Source organism: Mycothermus thermophilus, assembly GCF_041956435.1.
Source record: "Mycothermus thermophilus strain CBS 625.91 unplaced genomic scaffold VTJ04scaffold_2, whole genome shotgun sequence".
Lineage (NCBI taxonomy): Eukaryota > Fungi > Ascomycota > Sordariomycetes > Sordariales > Chaetomiaceae > Mycothermus > Mycothermus thermophilus.
Genome location: NW_027191428.1, coordinates 843,898 through 859,636, shown reverse-complemented (window position 1 = coordinate 859,636; position 15,739 = coordinate 843,898). Strand labels below are relative to the sequence as shown.

At 56.8% G+C, this 15,739-nt stretch overlaps 7 protein-coding genes across 7 annotated transcripts; 3 read left to right on the top strand and 4 right to left on the bottom strand.

The window, feature by feature from the left end:
• Positions 1 to 349: 349 nt before the first annotated feature.
• On the top strand, positions 350 to 1,541 carry VTJ04DRAFT_2453 (uncharacterized protein; the record flags this gene model as incomplete). The annotated part of the gene is made up of 3 exons (XM_069360244.1): positions 350 to 580; positions 656 to 828; positions 932 to 1,541. 3 exons carry the CDS (start codon positions 350 to 352, stop codon positions 1,539 to 1,541), a joined length of 1,014 nt encoding a protein of 337 aa, XP_069220974.1.
• A 387-nt stretch (positions 1,542 to 1,928) lies between these two features.
• VTJ04DRAFT_2452 (uncharacterized protein) lies at positions 1,929 to 3,918 on the bottom strand (the record flags this gene model as incomplete). The annotated part of the gene is made up of 6 exons (XM_069360243.1): positions 1,929 to 2,610; positions 2,670 to 2,902; positions 2,973 to 3,364; positions 3,426 to 3,641; positions 3,717 to 3,795; positions 3,862 to 3,918. 6 exons carry the CDS (start codon positions 3,916 to 3,918, stop codon positions 1,929 to 1,931), a joined length of 1,659 nt encoding a protein of 552 aa, XP_069220973.1.
• Positions 3,919 to 6,152: 2,234 nt separating this feature from the next.
• VTJ04DRAFT_2451 (uncharacterized protein) lies at positions 6,153 to 6,434 on the bottom strand (the record flags this gene model as incomplete). The annotated part of the gene is made up of 1 exon (XM_069360242.1): positions 6,153 to 6,434. The coding sequence occupies one exon, from the start codon at positions 6,432 to 6,434 to the stop codon at positions 6,153 to 6,155; it is 282 nt and encodes a 93-aa protein (XP_069220972.1).
• A 109-nt stretch (positions 6,435 to 6,543) lies between these two features.
• On the bottom strand, positions 6,544 to 9,378 carry VTJ04DRAFT_2450 (uncharacterized protein; the record flags this gene model as incomplete). Its single annotated transcript, XM_069360241.1, has 1 exon — positions 6,544 to 9,378. The coding sequence occupies one exon, from the start codon at positions 9,376 to 9,378 to the stop codon at positions 6,544 to 6,546; it is 2,835 nt and encodes a 944-aa protein (XP_069220971.1).
• Positions 9,379 to 10,117: 739 nt separating this feature from the next.
• VTJ04DRAFT_2449 (uncharacterized protein) lies at positions 10,118 to 11,170 on the bottom strand (the record flags this gene model as incomplete). The annotated part of the gene is made up of 2 exons (XM_069360239.1): positions 10,118 to 10,317; positions 11,086 to 11,170. 2 exons carry the CDS (start codon positions 11,168 to 11,170, stop codon positions 10,118 to 10,120), a joined length of 285 nt encoding a protein of 94 aa, XP_069220970.1.
• Positions 11,171 to 12,393: 1,223 nt separating this feature from the next.
• VTJ04DRAFT_2448 (uncharacterized protein) lies at positions 12,394 to 13,320 on the top strand (the record flags this gene model as incomplete). The annotated part of the gene is made up of 3 exons (XM_069360238.1): positions 12,394 to 12,579; positions 12,651 to 12,812; positions 12,910 to 13,320. The coding sequence occupies 3 exons, from the start codon at positions 12,394 to 12,396 to the stop codon at positions 13,318 to 13,320; spliced, it is 759 nt and encodes a 252-aa protein (XP_069220969.1).
• Positions 13,321 to 14,513: 1,193 nt separating this feature from the next.
• Positions 14,514 to 15,736, top strand: VTJ04DRAFT_2447 (uncharacterized protein; the record flags this gene model as incomplete). The annotated part of the gene is made up of 4 exons (XM_069360237.1): positions 14,514 to 14,535; positions 14,992 to 15,018; positions 15,296 to 15,555; positions 15,629 to 15,736. 4 exons carry the CDS (start codon positions 14,514 to 14,516, stop codon positions 15,734 to 15,736), a joined length of 417 nt encoding a protein of 138 aa, XP_069220968.1.
• Between the last annotated feature and the right edge of the window lie 3 nt (positions 15,737 to 15,739).

Here is a 15,739-nt window from a genome sequence, read left to right as displayed (position 1 = left end):
TTATTCTCACCGCCGCCAGAGTCTCAATCGCCTATTCTCATCTAGGTACTACTGTCCATTCCTCACTAGGTCTATCAGGCGGGCTGTAAGGTAGGTACATAGGTAGTGGGACTTCAATGGTCTCCTCCACTTAGTGCGTTCTTGACAATTCTTAGCAAATGCTTATCAACCGTGAAACATGCCACTGGAGCTCGAGTAGCCATCGCCCGTCAAAGGCCGAAACCCGAGCTTGCGTTTTTAAGCACTGCTATAACGAATTGCCCTTATAAGTCGCACCTTTGACACCGGCGGCTCAGGTCGGCAAGGAACGGATTACAACCATCAAATCTCCAAAACACCACTCGAGTCCATGGTTCATCTCTTGCAGGTGTCACGACACCTCGTTTTGTTCTTTTTGCTCCCCGCTTCGCTCCTCATCCTGGCTTTCTTTCTGAATTCGTCGTCGTCACCCTTGGGCCGCAGCCTCTCAACATCTCTGGCCAAGCTCAAACACTATTCCCAGTACTCGACCTTGATACCGTCCACAAGCACCACAGTCAAGATGCCGAAAGCACCCGTCTACTTCTTCAGCCACGGAGGGGCAAGTCACCCTGCCTACCCACCTACCTGCTTCCCGACTGAGCTCCCAGGACTAACAACTTACCTCCCCCTCCAGCCCGACGTCCAATATAACACCAAACACCCCGTCTACCCCGTCCTCCAAGCCATCGGCAAGGAAATCACCCAAAAAGTCAAACCCAAAGCCGTCGTCGTCTTCTCCGCCCACTGGCAGGCCGAGCCAAACGAAATCCACCTCAACAACGCCGAAGACACGGACCTAATCTACGAGTAAGCAGCGGGCCCCCACCCCCTCTCCCCTTCCCTTCCCCCCCTTGATCCAACCCTTCATCCTTTCCCAACCCCACTAACACACCCAACCACCTCAAAAAAGCTTCTACGGCTTCCCCCCGGAATACTACCGCGCCACCTTCCCCTCCAAAGGCTCCCCCGCGCTCGCCGAGCGGATCCTCTCCCTGCTCTCTTCCGCCGGCATCCGCGCGCGGGGCATGAAGCGCGGGCTCGACCACGGCGTCTTTTCCGGCTTCAACGTGGCTTTCGACCCGCAATCCAACCCGCTCAACTGCCCTTTGGTGCAAGTCTCGCTCTTCAACAACGAGGACCCGTACGCGCACTTCCGCCTCGGCGAGGCCGTCGCGCCCCTCCGCGACGAAGGGATCGTCATCATCGGCACGGGCATGACGGTGCATAACTTGCGGGATATGCGGTTCGCCTGGGGCAAGCCGGAGCCGCTACCGTATGCCGTGTCGTTTGACAACGCGCTGAAGGAGGCGGTGGAGGCGGAGCCGGCGGTGAGGAAGGAGAGGATGGCCGAGATTTTGAAGCGCCCGGATGCGAGGCAGGCGCATCCGTGGATGGATCATTTGATGCCCGTGTATGTGGCGGCGGGGGCGGCCGGGGAAGATAGGGGGAAGCAGACGTGGACGCTCCATGAGGCATCATTCGCTTGGGCGCAGTATAGGTTCGGAGAGGTGCCGAGTTGAGTGGGGAGGTTTAGGAGAGGAGGATGTGGTTATGGGTGACCAGCATGTCTAATCTACTTGTTGGTTAGAGTAGAGAATCCGACACCTTGAAATCCACCTATTCATAGCCGACATAGAGCCACCGACATCAGTGTCAACAAATCTTCACTGGCTACTGACCGGTCCATCTGTGATCCATTTCCGCGTGATTCCCCATTACATCCCGCTTAAGACAATAATATCTCAGACATCCTTCTTTGGCCTTGTCACTTTTTTTCCGTCACCTGTTCCGTCACCTTCCATGACACTTCAACAGCCTCAGGACAACTTCTATATACACCCCCAGGTCCTCTCAGCGCAACCGCTCACCCAGCTTTGCGCCCAGTAACTCATCTCATGACTTCCATGTTAGATGACCGCCAAGACAGTGTCATCAACCAACGATGAGATGTCCCCAATGAACAAACTCGCGATGACGGCCACTCCGCCAAACGCGATACTGCAATAGAACACCCAGGGATACGCATTCGCATATCCCTGCTGTCCCGCAGCCACAATCTGCTTCCAGATGGTCTCGTTCCCGTCAATACCAGGGAGATGGCGAATCTCACTCACCAGGGACGATGCCGTCAGCCCGATGGCCTGTCCAATAACCTTGCGGTTGGTAATCCCCGCCATAGCACACGCCCGTCCAACGTGGGAACCCAACTCGGGAATGAGCTTGTGGATCCAGACGTTGAAGTAGACGGCATATCCAACCGCGCCGCCAACGATCCGCACGGCGATGGTCAGGGCTGTGACGGTAGCGATCACCTCGGGCTCGCAGACGATGGTTGCGACGGTTGACACGGGAATGGTGATACCGCCGACGCCCAACCCGGCGATGAATAAGATGGGGTAGACCTGGTCGATGTTGTCCGTCCGGGCGAGGGAGAGGCAGCCGCAGCCGACTGTCATGAGGATGGAAGCGCCGATGATCAACCACTTGATCTGCCCTCCGCGGAAGCGGGAGAGGAGGATAAGAGAGACGAGGCAACCGGCGAACACTCCAAAGGCGAAGGGCATGCCGCGGATGCCGACGCCGACGGGGCTGTCCCGGAGAGTTAGTCTGGAAACGGAATGATGGGACTTTGGGACGGGCGAGCTTACTCGTGTCCGTAGACGTTGTACGCTTCCGGAGGCCAGAGGAGGAGGACCGAGAAGAAGTTGGCGCCTGAAATGAAGGTGATGAGCATTGTCATCGCGAGCGTCCCAGGAGCTTTGCCGAGGTTCCGAGGGACCATGGGGTATTTGGCGCCCCAGAGTTCCCAGGCGACGAAGCCGACGATGCAGAGACCGCCAAAGATGAGGGGAACCAGAGTTTGAGGACTCGTCCAGAGGTACTACGGATAGTGAACGCCAACTGTCAGCCTCTCTTTGTCACTTATCAGTTTCTGTGTTTATCTCTCTTACCTGGTATCCGCCCATCAAAATACCCGCCTCAAACCCGGCAAGGCCGCCGATCGAGAGGACACCACCGAAGAAATCCGTCTGCTTGAACAACTTGAGCCTCTGACTCCACGTCTCATGGCCGCGGCTGAGGGGAGGAGGAGGCGGGTGGTAAAAGAGAGCCGTGGTAACCAGAGCAGCAGTAGCCCAGGCGCCAGTGACGACAGCGATGTAGCGCCAGGTGGCGTGCGAGGCAATCATCTGGGCGTACATGACTGATGGCAGGAGAGGCAGCACCGTCAAGACCAACCCGGCGATGTAATATCCGCGGTGAGAAAGAGGCACCAGCTCAGCTGTGCCCGCCAGGGCTGTCAACTCATTGATGCCGGTGCCGACGCCAGCGATGGCCATCCCGGCTGGTGAAGGAGAAGTGGTCAGAAGGGTCGGTTCGACAAAGAGCCGAGATGGAACACTTACCAATGAACATATCCATGTAACGAGCAGCACCGCAGATGACCTGACCCAGGATAATCATGATGTTGCCCAGGATGGCGACATGACGACGACCCATTAGATCGGAAAGGGCACCCACGAAGGGAGAGATAGCGGCTGTCGCGAGCAGGTTGGCTGAGACGAACCAGACCCAGTGGTCAATGCCACCGAGTTCACGGTAGATGTAGACCGGGGCGCCGGCTGTGAAAATGTCAGTCTCTGCTACAAGTCTAGAGGCAATAGCCAGTCAGTTTTTGAATCGGGGATAATACACACCGAACAGATACAACGGAGCCTGGGCGCTCGTCCACATGAAGGCGAGTGCAGTCCAGGCCAGCCAGAAGCGAAGGGTGCTCTATTGAGAGCGAAAGGGCAAATTAGCTGGTCGATAATCAGCACCTCGAGCAAGAAAAGAACGAACTTGGCGACGGCCTTGGTCGGCCTCGACCTCGGACTCGGGGAGGCCGTGAACACCCATGTTGGCTGAGGCTCTGGTGGCAATCTCAGGTTCGTGGTTGGATGACGGAGCCTTAGAAATTGCAGTCTCCTTCTTCTCGGGAGTGGGATGAGATCGGAGGGTCGAAAATCGTGAGATGAATTTCTTCATGATGTTTTTCAGTGTGGTTGGGAGTCGAAAGCGAGGATTAGGATTGGGAAACAAGTCAGGCACCTGAGGGTACGCACTGTTGTGGTCGGAGTCGGGGAGGAAGAAATCCGGAAAACGGAGGAGGTGTAGAAGGTTGATAAACTTCAACCAAAACACACCAATCTCTCACACAAGGCGATGGGAGGGTTTATGCTTTCTGTCGTGCAAGGTTGGTCAAGGCGCCACACTGTGTTCAACCGGTTCCGAGGCTGCGAGGAGACGGATGAGAGAGGATAGGGTAAACAAAACTCCAGAGGACAAAGTTATCGGACCAGAATCGGACTTGTCTATATACACCAGTCGAGGTTCCTTCCTGCGCTGAGGTAGATTTCTCCTCCCTCCTCCTTTGCACCTTCCCACCCAAATCCGATGATCTTCAAATTTTTCATGTCCCTCTCACCATCTCTTTCTCTCTTGACTCGACTGTTTCCTCCCGTGCTTGTACTTGGTCGAGCAAACTCCCCATCAACAAACCTGAGCTCACATTGAATGTTTATTCAACGTTCTTGTCTACCATCAATCCAGCATTCCGCCCGAGCTACGCCCGAGAGAGCACACAACAAGGCCAATCTCCCCTTCTTTTAAGCCACCATCTGGACGTATGAGTAAGTCTACCAGACCACAGCGCAGACACGACCTCTTCTTTACCCACAACATCAAGGAACCAAAGAAAACAAGGCTCGACAAGGCACCGAAGCACGAGACGAATGTGAGGTGGTCATGTCCCATTCTCCCAGCAGCAGCTACCCGAACTCGAGGCTTCACGAACTGCTAGTCTCGGTGACACAGCAGTGGCAGATGTACCTGCGTAATATGCCACAGACATCTGAGTGGCACCGGGAAGAGGAACCCGGTCGTTGAATCTCGTCACACGGGCCGAGCTTTACTCCTGGCCTTCGGCTTGGTGCACGCTGTTAATATCTTGACTCGTGAGGAGGTGGGTTGGGAGAAGTTTGGCCGTCTTGTTTGGAGAATAGTGGTTAAGATTTCTAGAAGGCTATCCTTCCCAAGATTTGGGATAGAGAAGTGAGTGTCATGGTTGGTGTTGGTCCAGAGGATTCAGGGACCCTTCAGAACATTACGTCTCCCCATGGATTGGATCGAAAGTCAGGTAGACAGGACACAAGCACCAGTTCATCCTTGTCTGTACAACAATACACCTTGGACCCGAGCCTCAGCCAGTTCAGCCTACCTGATTTGCTCTGACCTTCTCATCTAGCAGACACACCTCAAATCTTCAAATATCCTGCCAGCCTATGTCGACATTCCAGACGTCTTCTATCACCGAACGCCACATCATGGATCCGTACCATAACCACAACTCCTCCCACAAGTCTTCTCAGATCCAAAGAACCTCTCTCAGCTCGTTCCAGAACAATGAATCCCAACGCTCATCTGCCCCGTTTCCGCCCCAAGACCGTATCCAACCCGTAACCGCCCATTCTTCATCACCTCCCTGGCCCAACCCGGCCCTGGTCCAACCTCAGCTCGGCCCCTCCATCCTCTCTTTCCTCCTTCCCTCCCAAGAAATCTGCACATCTATCTGCACAAGAAAACAAAAACCAACGCCATCAATCCCTGTCTCCTCGGCCGCTGCGCGGTTGGCGTTTCAGAACCGGACTGTTACGCACGTATGTACGTACGACGCGGGCAGGTATCCCCGGCTTGAGACATGGGATTTATCTCCGCAAGCCCCGGCGGACGGAGGAGAGAGAGTGGGTGAGGGAGGACAAGAGAGAATAGACGGGATGGGATTTTCACTGTCCTTAGTCCTGGAAGGGTATAATGGTAAAACGTCCATCCGCCTAGGTTTAGGTTTGACAGACTGTTCAGACGCTCCAAGAACTTGCTTGCGTTTCCGCCTCTCCAGTTCTTCCAACACCAATCGAGACTGCCTACGATGGACATTTTGCCTGCATGAGCTGCGAGGAGAAAGATTTGAACCCCCCAGGGTGCTAAAACACTGAAGAGTCCTCTTGCACAGTACATTATCAACAGAATTTCATAGACCACTGCCTGGAACTTGCTCTCAGTGCACAGCAATATCATGCTTCAAATGCCATAAATTAAGTACGTAGCCTTATGAACCCTCCAGAGCAAACCCCTTGCTCTCCATCCATCAACAAATACTTTACACGTCGTCTCCAGCCAGATAGACACAGAGACAAACACGGGGCTGGGGTCCTCCTGACCTGCAGCATCGCCTCACGCCCCGTGGCGATATACAGGAGGGTAAGGTAATAGCTAGGGAGACAAAACAAAAGAGAAAACAGACCGGTGTGTCGGAGAGCCCGGTATAAATGGCACACAGCAACCCTGCCAACCTCCCTTAATCCCATGGTATCCATACCTATTCAAAACAATCCCGTCGTTACCCAGGGGTATAATAAAAACACTCCAACATCCCTCCTCTCTCCCTCATATATTTCAACACACCTCCCATCCATCACCCCTTACTCACAAAGCATAATTCTCCGCATGCAAATAAATCTCCTCGAGCATCTCATCCCCCCAAATCTCCGCCTGCAGCCTGGCTACCGCGTTGGCGACGCCGACCCGCATGGCCGGCGGGCCGCACACAAACACGGCCGTCCGCCGTCCCAGGATCCCGCGCCCGTCGGGCCCGCCCGTCGCCCACTGCCGCAGCATGTACCCCAGATCTGGGCGGCCGTACTCGACGCTCCACCCGCCGTCGATCTCGTGCGGCACCGGGAACGCGAAGCGCATCAGCGACCGCTGGAACTCGGTCGGCGTGTCCGGGAAGCCAAAGTCGAACCCAGACGGCGGACCGATGGGGCCGACGGTGCTGGTCGGGCGCGGGCGGGAGAAGGAGGTAGGCGGGAGGTCGGTGCGGAGGTGGGCGAGTTCTGGGGGCCGGGGAGGTGCTGGGGTTGAGGATGAATCGGGGTTGGTGTTGTTGTCGGCTTTGGGGTTGTCGTTATTATCGTTATTGTTGTTGTTCTCGTGGGTGTTTGTGTTTTCAGCAGCCGCCTCTCCGCTGCTGGTCGTTGGCCTTGTGTGCTGCTGCTGCTGCTGCTGCTGAGCTTCGGCCAGGATCTGGCTATATCTTTGCCTACCCGCGGGCGGGGCAAAGTTGAAATGCGGCGTATTCTCCCCGCGTGGGCCGATGGGCGGGAAGTGGAACTCGCCGTCGCTCTTTTTCTTGCTGTGCCCGCCGCTCGAGGTGGCGCTGGCGCCGGCGATGCTGGTTGCTTTGCTGGTAGGTTGCTGCGGAGGCTCTAATGACGAGCTCTTGGGCTCATCGCGGCCTTCGAGTTTGCGCAGGGCGTCCTCGGTATGCGTGAGCTTGCTGGCATTTGGAGGAGGACCCGGCGGCGGTGGTGGAATGTGGTGGTGTTGGAGGTATTTCTGCTGAGGCAGGGCCGTGATGCGGTCCTCGTCCTCGCGGCGCAGTTCGCGCTCCCTCTCCGGGTCGCCTTGCGCCTCGGCCATGATGAGCGCGCTGTTGCGCTTGCTCGCGATGCCGGCCACGAAGCCGTCCAGCTTGTCGTGGAACATGTTGCTCAGGGGCCGGGGCGCGCGGTGCGTCGGCTGCTGATTCGGCTTCTGGCGCACGGCCGCGGTAACAAAAAACTTGCAGGTGACGCTCTCGGGTGGCGCCGACTCGCGGCAGATGCGCAGCTCCTCGCGGAACCAGTCCATCGCCTCGAGCCGCTTGAGCGCCCACACGACGACAATCTTCTTGGTGATGGCCTTGCCGTCGCGCATGCGCTTGATCAGGTTCAGCAGCTGCGACATGAGCGACGTGATGCCGCTGCCGCCGGCGATGAGGATGACGGTGTCGAAGGCGGCCAGCTCGCGGCGCATGCCGCCGTAGGGCCCGTCAAGAAAGGCTCGGTACGTGTGGAAAGGCCCCTTTTCGATGGCCGTCTCAAGCACCTTGCGCGTGAAGCCGCCGTATGGCCGGAACACGAGCACACAGTCGCGGTACTCCTCGCCGTACTCGGACGGGAAGTCCTCGCTGCACAGCGACGAGATGGTGAAGGGGTGGTTCTCGAAGAGGGAAATCCCCGGCATGCGCAGGTAGACGTACTGGCCCGGCTTCCAGCGCATCTGGGTCGGGATGGTGATCTTGATGGCGTTCTCGGACATGATGTTGATGGCGGCCTCGTCGCCGATCAACCAGGAGAGACGCCAGGGTCGGGTCCAGTTGAGCTTGAAGAGGCGCAGGATGTTGCAGAAGACGATGATGGCGATGGACGCGTACAGGTAGGACCACGACATGAGGAAGTTCTTGGTGTGCCAGAAGAGCACGCCCAGATACACGTAGCCGACGGGGGCGTGCAGCAGCGAGAACAGCTCGTAGGCCTTGCGGCGGATGACGGGCAGCGAACCGACGCAGAGCCAGCCGAGCGGGACCATGCAGGCGATGCCCGAGCCGTAGATGATGCCGCTCCCCGGCGGGAAGAGCTTCTCAAACACCTCCATGCCGCCGTCCTCCCACACCGGCTGGATGTAGAAGGGGATCATGTGGACCAGGGACAGGAACAGGCACAGGTAGCCCAGCCAGCGGTGGAAGACGTTAAGGCGCTCCGGGCCGATGCCGGTCATGAAGGTGAGGATGTTGGCCTTCGCGCTGGTCGCAAAAATCCAGGGCGTCATGGCAACGGCCATCATGCCGGAGCGGATGGCCAGCGGGGGCGAGCCGAAGCGGATGCTCTGCCAGTAGAGGGGCTGCTGCAGGAAGCAGTACACGGTAACAAACGACAGGGCGACGAAGACGCAGCTGAGCACGGCAAGCGACGAGAAGGTGAAGCGGTGCTTGCGCCAGACGATGTCGGGGATCGGGCGGTAGAAGACCCAGCGGAAGAGGGCCAGGGTATCGTTGACAAAGGTGACGGACGATAGATGCTCCTTCGGCTTGAACTGCTTCTCCTCGATGGGCTGCGAGTCCGGGAAGAAGTGCTGCCTTGACTCGGCCTGCGTCGCGGCCGTCGCCAGCGCGGCCGAGCGGTCCCATCCCGGATCGAGCGAATATAATTGGGCGAAATGCTGCTCCATCTCCTGCTTGTAGATAGCCTGCCGGATCTTGTCCTGCCAGTAGTGCCATATCCTCGTCAAGACGGTCAATCCAACGACGGCGAGCGCAAAGTACGTCCACCCCAAGCCATACTTCCCCGACTTTATCCACGGATCGGATGTGAGGGCCTGTACGAGGCCGGGCGGACTGTTGGGCGCGAGGGCGAGCTCGATCCTCTTGACGAGCCCGTGCACCGCCCGAGAAGACATGTCGACGGCGCGGGCGAGCGCCGATTCGGCGTCTGAAGCCATCCCGAGGTGCGATGCTGTGCGTGCCCGAGCACCGGTGGGATGATGAGTTAGTTCAGTCCGGGCACCGGACCTTGTCGTTATGTGAGCGTCGCCAAGGTGATATGACGACGCGGCTGCTCGAGCAAGCCGCGGATGATCAATAGTATTGTTGTTGCTGGCTTGCGGTCGTCGAGAGTGGTGAGAGGCAATGGCCGAACCGCCAGACTGTAAATCGAGGCTATGGGACCTTGGGATGCCTGACCTCCATGAAACAAACCGTACGGATCAAGAAACACACACAACGGGTGTCCGCAGCTGGGAAGGATCCGGGAATGCGGGTGTGTCGTAGAGGCGCAGGAGAGGGGCACGGTGATATAATAAACTCGACCCCTGCGCGTCAATGGGCAATGGTGTGTGGACAGATCGGGAGAAGCCGCAGGCGTGCCGAAGCTTGATTCTCAAATCACCCCTCCCCAGATCTCTTGTCCGTCAATAGATTGACTGGGGGAAGCCTGGATCTCGTTTAGCGCAAATCCGAGCGGCGTTGGCGGCGGTAACAAGGCGTCAAACCTCTGGGCGTGATGTCAATGTCGATTGAAGGTGCCCGTCCCCTTTTTGATCCAGGAGGAGACCACGAGCAGGAACGAATGCAACGTGTGTTGGGATGCGCTTCAAACACCGACAGATGCCGGCACCAAGGAACCGTCAGCGGTTGGTTGTGCTTTAATATTGGATATCTCGCTGCACGGCTGACAAGGTATCACACGGCAGACGAGATGGAGAGACTCGGGGCGGAGAGGCGGGCAGCAGCAGCAGCAGCAGCAGCACCGGCAGTGTATCCGGGTGTCCAGTGTGCTGAGCAAGGCCTGGCAGCACCCGCGGGCGCTAGGAGCAGGGCCTTCTGGCACTCGCAGTATGGTGACGGCGGGGAGGGGAAGATGGCCAAAATGCTCTCGACGGCTATTGAGATATGTAGTACAAGTGGGCGGGAGAGACGCGCAGTGAGCAGCAACGTGCGCGCATGCAGAGCCGATGCCGTGGAAGGGATATACTGTGTACAGAGGCCAACAGAGACCGGCACTTCTCTGTCTCGAGATATAGCGAGCAAGATGTCCGTCGAGATGCCTCCACCTCTCCTAGCGCAGAAAGTCTTCCTCAGAGCACACCGGCACACTCTTCACCTGAAGAACGCGCCCAGTCAGAAAGCTCATCTCCGCGACGGCCGGGATAGCATCAGCGAGGGGGGTGGCCACGCTCCGATGTGACCATGACCCAGAGTGGACTTGCTTGCAGAAAGCTTGCTTGCAGGACGAACAAATCGGGCATCGCGCAACCCCCGCAAGCAGAGAAATTCCTCTGTTGAGAAGAATTGACGACCAGGAGAACCAAGTTCATGCGGTGGTGGCCGCCATTGTGACCATCTCCCTCTCCCTCCAACCACGAGCGTTAACCCGCCCATTGGAAGGTACCGGACCAGTGATACCGATAGTGCTCCAGCGAATGAGAGGCGAGTGATGGGCTGTGACAAGCTTTGGGAAGCGGTGCTGGACCGACGAGAGGCTCACCTGTGTGGGTAAGCTGGAGAAGAGGCGACAGGGGGGAGCGTGCAGCTGAGCGGCAAAACAGACTTCCTCATTGGTCCGCCGCCACGCTTTCACCATGTCCGAGTCCTAACGACGACATGGTTGGATTTCTCTGCTGGGATATCTCATGCCACCTCGGACGAACCGGGAACTCTCACAGCGTCGGAGCTGTGTTTGTTGATGAATGTGGAGTGGTGAAAGCGGGGACGGCGATGGCTGATGGTGAACATGGTGAACAAGCGAAGACGTGAACAGACAGCCGACCTCAATTGGATGTCTTCAGGAAATCCATCAAGAGGGATGATGGACCTTCCCTTCAAGCCAAGAAGGGACCCGTCCGCCATGCAGCACACAGCGTTGCATGCCGCCAGGGCCGAGCTCCAGATATGAGAGGAGATGCTCCAGCAGGTTGGGTCGCCCGTCTTTCGCAGCCGCTGTGGATGTGATTGAAAGCACCGAGGCACATATGGAGTACATATGCGTCGGTAACAAAGGGCCCTTCTTCTCGAATCGCAATTCCCATCTGCCATGCGTGCTGTCGGCAATTTTGCAAGCTGATGATTCGATGTGAAGGGGACGATGTGAAGTCGTCACAAGGATGGAAGTTCCAGACTCGGGACAACTTGTGTTGTGCCTCCACATCCGCAAGGAACTAGGCCAGCACCTTCAGCCATCGGAATTGTCTCTGACTGGCCTTAGCTTCGGGTCCGCACCACCTTGGCCCATCCATCAGGCCCATGGCAAAGGCACACAAGGCACGTGGTGGTGTCCTCCGGCCTCATCAGCCGGCCAGCTCATGGGGGTTTGAGATTCTGTGGGGACTGGTCGGACTTTGTGGCCGCGCCGGCGCCGGTGCCGATGCCAAGCTGCTGATGCGGAATCCAGGTCGAGATGGGCCGGCACCCTCCACGTGGTCATCGGCTTCCTCAACGCCGGGCCCGGGCCGGAACTGAGCCGGTTTTCCAGGCCGTCCATCACGGAGGATGTCAATGAAGCGGGAGAAATAGTTGATGAGCTAAGGCTCTCGGTGTCGTACTCAGATGCGACCTCGGTTCTGACCCTGCTTCCATCTGTCTGCCACAACGCCCTTCAGAGGTGTATCGTTGGAGAGAGCTCCCGATGATCCGCGCGAGACAGGAGATACCCGGTTTTGAAGTAGAGAAACAAAGGCATTGTTGAGTTGCTGTGGTGTAATGGGACGGAATGTGCTGTGGCATGGAACTCTGGGTTGGCACAAGCTGCCATGCCCCACATCCCACCATGGAGGGGCATTTGCGGCTTCCATCTGTTGTTTTCAACTTCCAAGATTCCATGATCATCAACCTCATAGCTACGGATGCCGGGTACCTGAGCCTAACATCCATAACATCCACACCACAGCTTCTGACTCAATAACCGGACTGGCTACTTACCACATACCCTCACCACAATCTTACGAGCAACCCCAAACATCATGACCTCCAAAGTCATCATCGTCACCGGCGCCAGCCGCGGCATCGGCTTGGCCGTGGCCAAGTCCCTCCTGGCAGCGTCCCACAAGGTGGTCCTGGTATCTCGGTCCGCCGAGAAGCTCCAGGAACTCAAAGATGCTTATCCCAACCAGGTTGCTTTTCTCGCGGCCGACATAACAGCGGACGATGTCAGTTTGCCCAGACTTACCTGACTTCCCTACCAATGGATGTTGACAACTGATCCTTACACTATCCCCAGACAGCTCACCGCACCACCGAGCTTGCCGTGCTCACCTTTGGCAGGCTGGACGGCGTTGTGGTGAACCACGGCGTGCTTTCCCCCATTACCCGCCTCGCTGACTCCTCGGTGGAGGAGTGGAAGAAGCTTTACGATGCCAACCTGTTCAGTGCCCTCGCTCTGGTGAGTATCCCCGGGCCAGCCCCTGAACCAATGCATCTAGTAGCAGCAAATGGATGAAAGCTATCGGCTTATGTATCCCAAACTAACACCTCCAAAGACAAAATCCGCCATCCCCCACCTCCGCACCGCCCACGGCCGGATAATCTACGTCTCCTCCGGCGCCGCCACCGGCGCCTACGTTGCCTGGGCCGCCTACGGCTCGTCCAAAGCCGCGCTGAACTCGCTCGCCAAACACGTGGGCGTCGAGGAGCCCGATATCACGACCGTGGCCATCAGTCCGGGCCGCGTGGACACCGACATGCAGAAGGAGCTGCGCGAGAAGGGCGCGGCCATGGCAAAGAAGGACTACGAGGGATTCGTGGCGGACTTTGAGGAGGGGAGGCTTATCAAGCCCGAGTTTGCCGGGGCGATTATTGCCAGGTTGGCGACGGATGTGAAAACGGAGTTGTCAGGGAGGTATTTCAAGTGGGATGCCCCAGAGTTGGAGGAGTATCGGAAAGGGCTGTGATGGTTTGAGGAGAGGATTCCTTTGACTATCAGACCCGGGACAGAGAGAGGAGGCGGAAGTGGATGGAAATTTCGGTTTTATATTGCTCATAATAGATGTGGTAATTCGCCGCACATGGCACACTTCATGTACTTCCCAAGAACACATTGGCATTGCGTGGAACCTCATCCTACCGCATGGTTGTCCTTCACATCGACCTGCGAAACATCTGACAGAGCATGTCAGCATCAGCACAATTCCCAATCGTGTTTCCAGCACAGAGTGAGCGTCATAAATCAGGTATCATGTCTCCGTCATGAATTTTCGGTATTGGAATGAGTAAAGTATTTGAACAATCATCATATTTTTGCGCGTCGTGCAGCATCGGGCGAACGAAGGAAGACGGGAGAACTGCAAACTTGGAGATTATTAGTTCGGTCTGACAATCAAACATAGGAGAGAAATGCCTTCGGCAACCCGTCAACGATCAGAGATGTCGTTTGGCGTGACAGTGTCTATCACCATGGAAAGGTCTGATAGGGGCGACACAAGAGACTCATCATTTGGAGGTGGGTTGCCGAGGCCGGAGGTTGATGATGGGGTTTGCTTACCTTACTGTATCAATTGGATTGAGACAGAGAGTAACACCCGGTTTCTCCGGACTCGACAGCTCGACAGCTCGACAGCTCTGTCGAGCGTTCGCCGAGGTTTGGAAGAGGAAGAGATTTCTGGCGAGTTTGCGGATTCCGGAAAATTTCCCTGGAGCTTGGAGGTTTGGGGTGGATTCTTGTGGCTGAGGCAGCATTATCAGTGGATCCCAGCCACATCTCAAGTGGGGTGAACGGGCGGCTGACTTCAGCGGTGGCGCAGCAAGGCGGTCATTGGCATCAGCGTCCGACCACATTTGGAGAAGGCAGGCACTGGGCGTATAAAGGGAGGAGCTCACCAACTCCCAAACAAGGCCCGAGGAAGCCCCCTTCGGCTCCCCTTTGATCCACGACAATGTCGATGCCTGCGACACGGACTTGAATCCTCCGCCGCCCTGGTAGGCTTCGATAGCAACGTCACTTTCGAAAATAAATAAAATCGTCCCCCCGCAGCCGAATCGGATCGTCGTTTTTCTCGTGCGGCCCTTTCCGTCGCAACACGAACTTTGTTGGTGTGTTTAAAAGGGTTGAGGGGCTGGCACCCTCTTGGATCCAGAAACAAACGCCATGTCGGATCATGAGTTTGGAGGTGTGTGCGGACAGTTTTCCCCCCAGTGTTTTGCTACCGTTTTGGTTTGTTTGTTGGCCTTGGTGGGCTGTCCTCGTGGTCTGTGTAAGTCGGGGAGAGATGGACCGCGCGTAAACGACATCAAGTGAGAGTCCGCGTTGTGCATCTCCCTCAACGTCAAAACTTCAGTCTGAAGTAGACGGACAACCTGGAATTTTCAACGTCCATGCTTTGGATCGTGTGAATGGACAAACTTAAGTCCAGAACCGAGTGGTTATCCGCGACACTCCTCTCACCTCTCACCTCACTTGTACTCCCCTTCACAATAAATCCACCAAGCCACTCTGTCGCCATGGCTCGACACATTCCCGCTTCTGATCGCTACTGGATGCGGCAGGATGATCCGCTTTCGAGTACTCTTCGCCTCCTGCCTCCTATTCGGCTTTATGATTTGGACAGAGGCTAACTTATTCACAGGCAACGATGACCTCTCTTTACCGAAGGGTATGTGCCTCACCTTGCCACATGTTTTGTGTTGTTAAACCGGGAGCGAGCGGAGCTACGGGTTCCTGTGTTGGTCTTCAAGCACGGATGGGGTCGTTTCCAATGCTACCCACGGGTTGTGAACTCAGCCTAGTTTCCACGGCTTAAGGAATAGAAACCCACGCTCGTGCTGGCCGACCGGCCTGATTCCATCCTGACAAGCAACCCACCCATCCACCCTTCTTTCTTTCATGCCGACCATCGTCCGTCGCTAACTCTCCCTTCCCCCACCCCACAGCCACCGTCCAAAAAATAGTCAGCGAGATCCTGGCCAACTCCTCGGGCATCGCCTTCTCCAAAGAGGCTCGCGACGTACTCATAGAGTGTTGCGTCGAGTTCATCACCCTCATCAGCTCCGAGGCCAACGAGATTTCAGAGAAGGAGGCCAAGAAGACCATCGCCTGCGACCACATCGTCAAGGCTCTGGAGCAGCTCGGGTTCCAGGACTACGTCCCCGCGGTGCTGGAGGCGGCGGCGGAGCATAAGGAGGTTCAGAAAGTGAGCTTGATGAGAATTAGTCGTGTGTGATGGTGAGGCGAAGCAGCTGGCTGACATAGGTTGGGACACACAGGGACGCGAGAAGAAGGCAAACAAGCTCGAGCAGAGCGGTCTGACGTTGGAGGAGCTGGAGCGGTTGCAGCAGGAGCAGTTTGCGGCTGCCGCGGCTCGTCATACCTGAGCT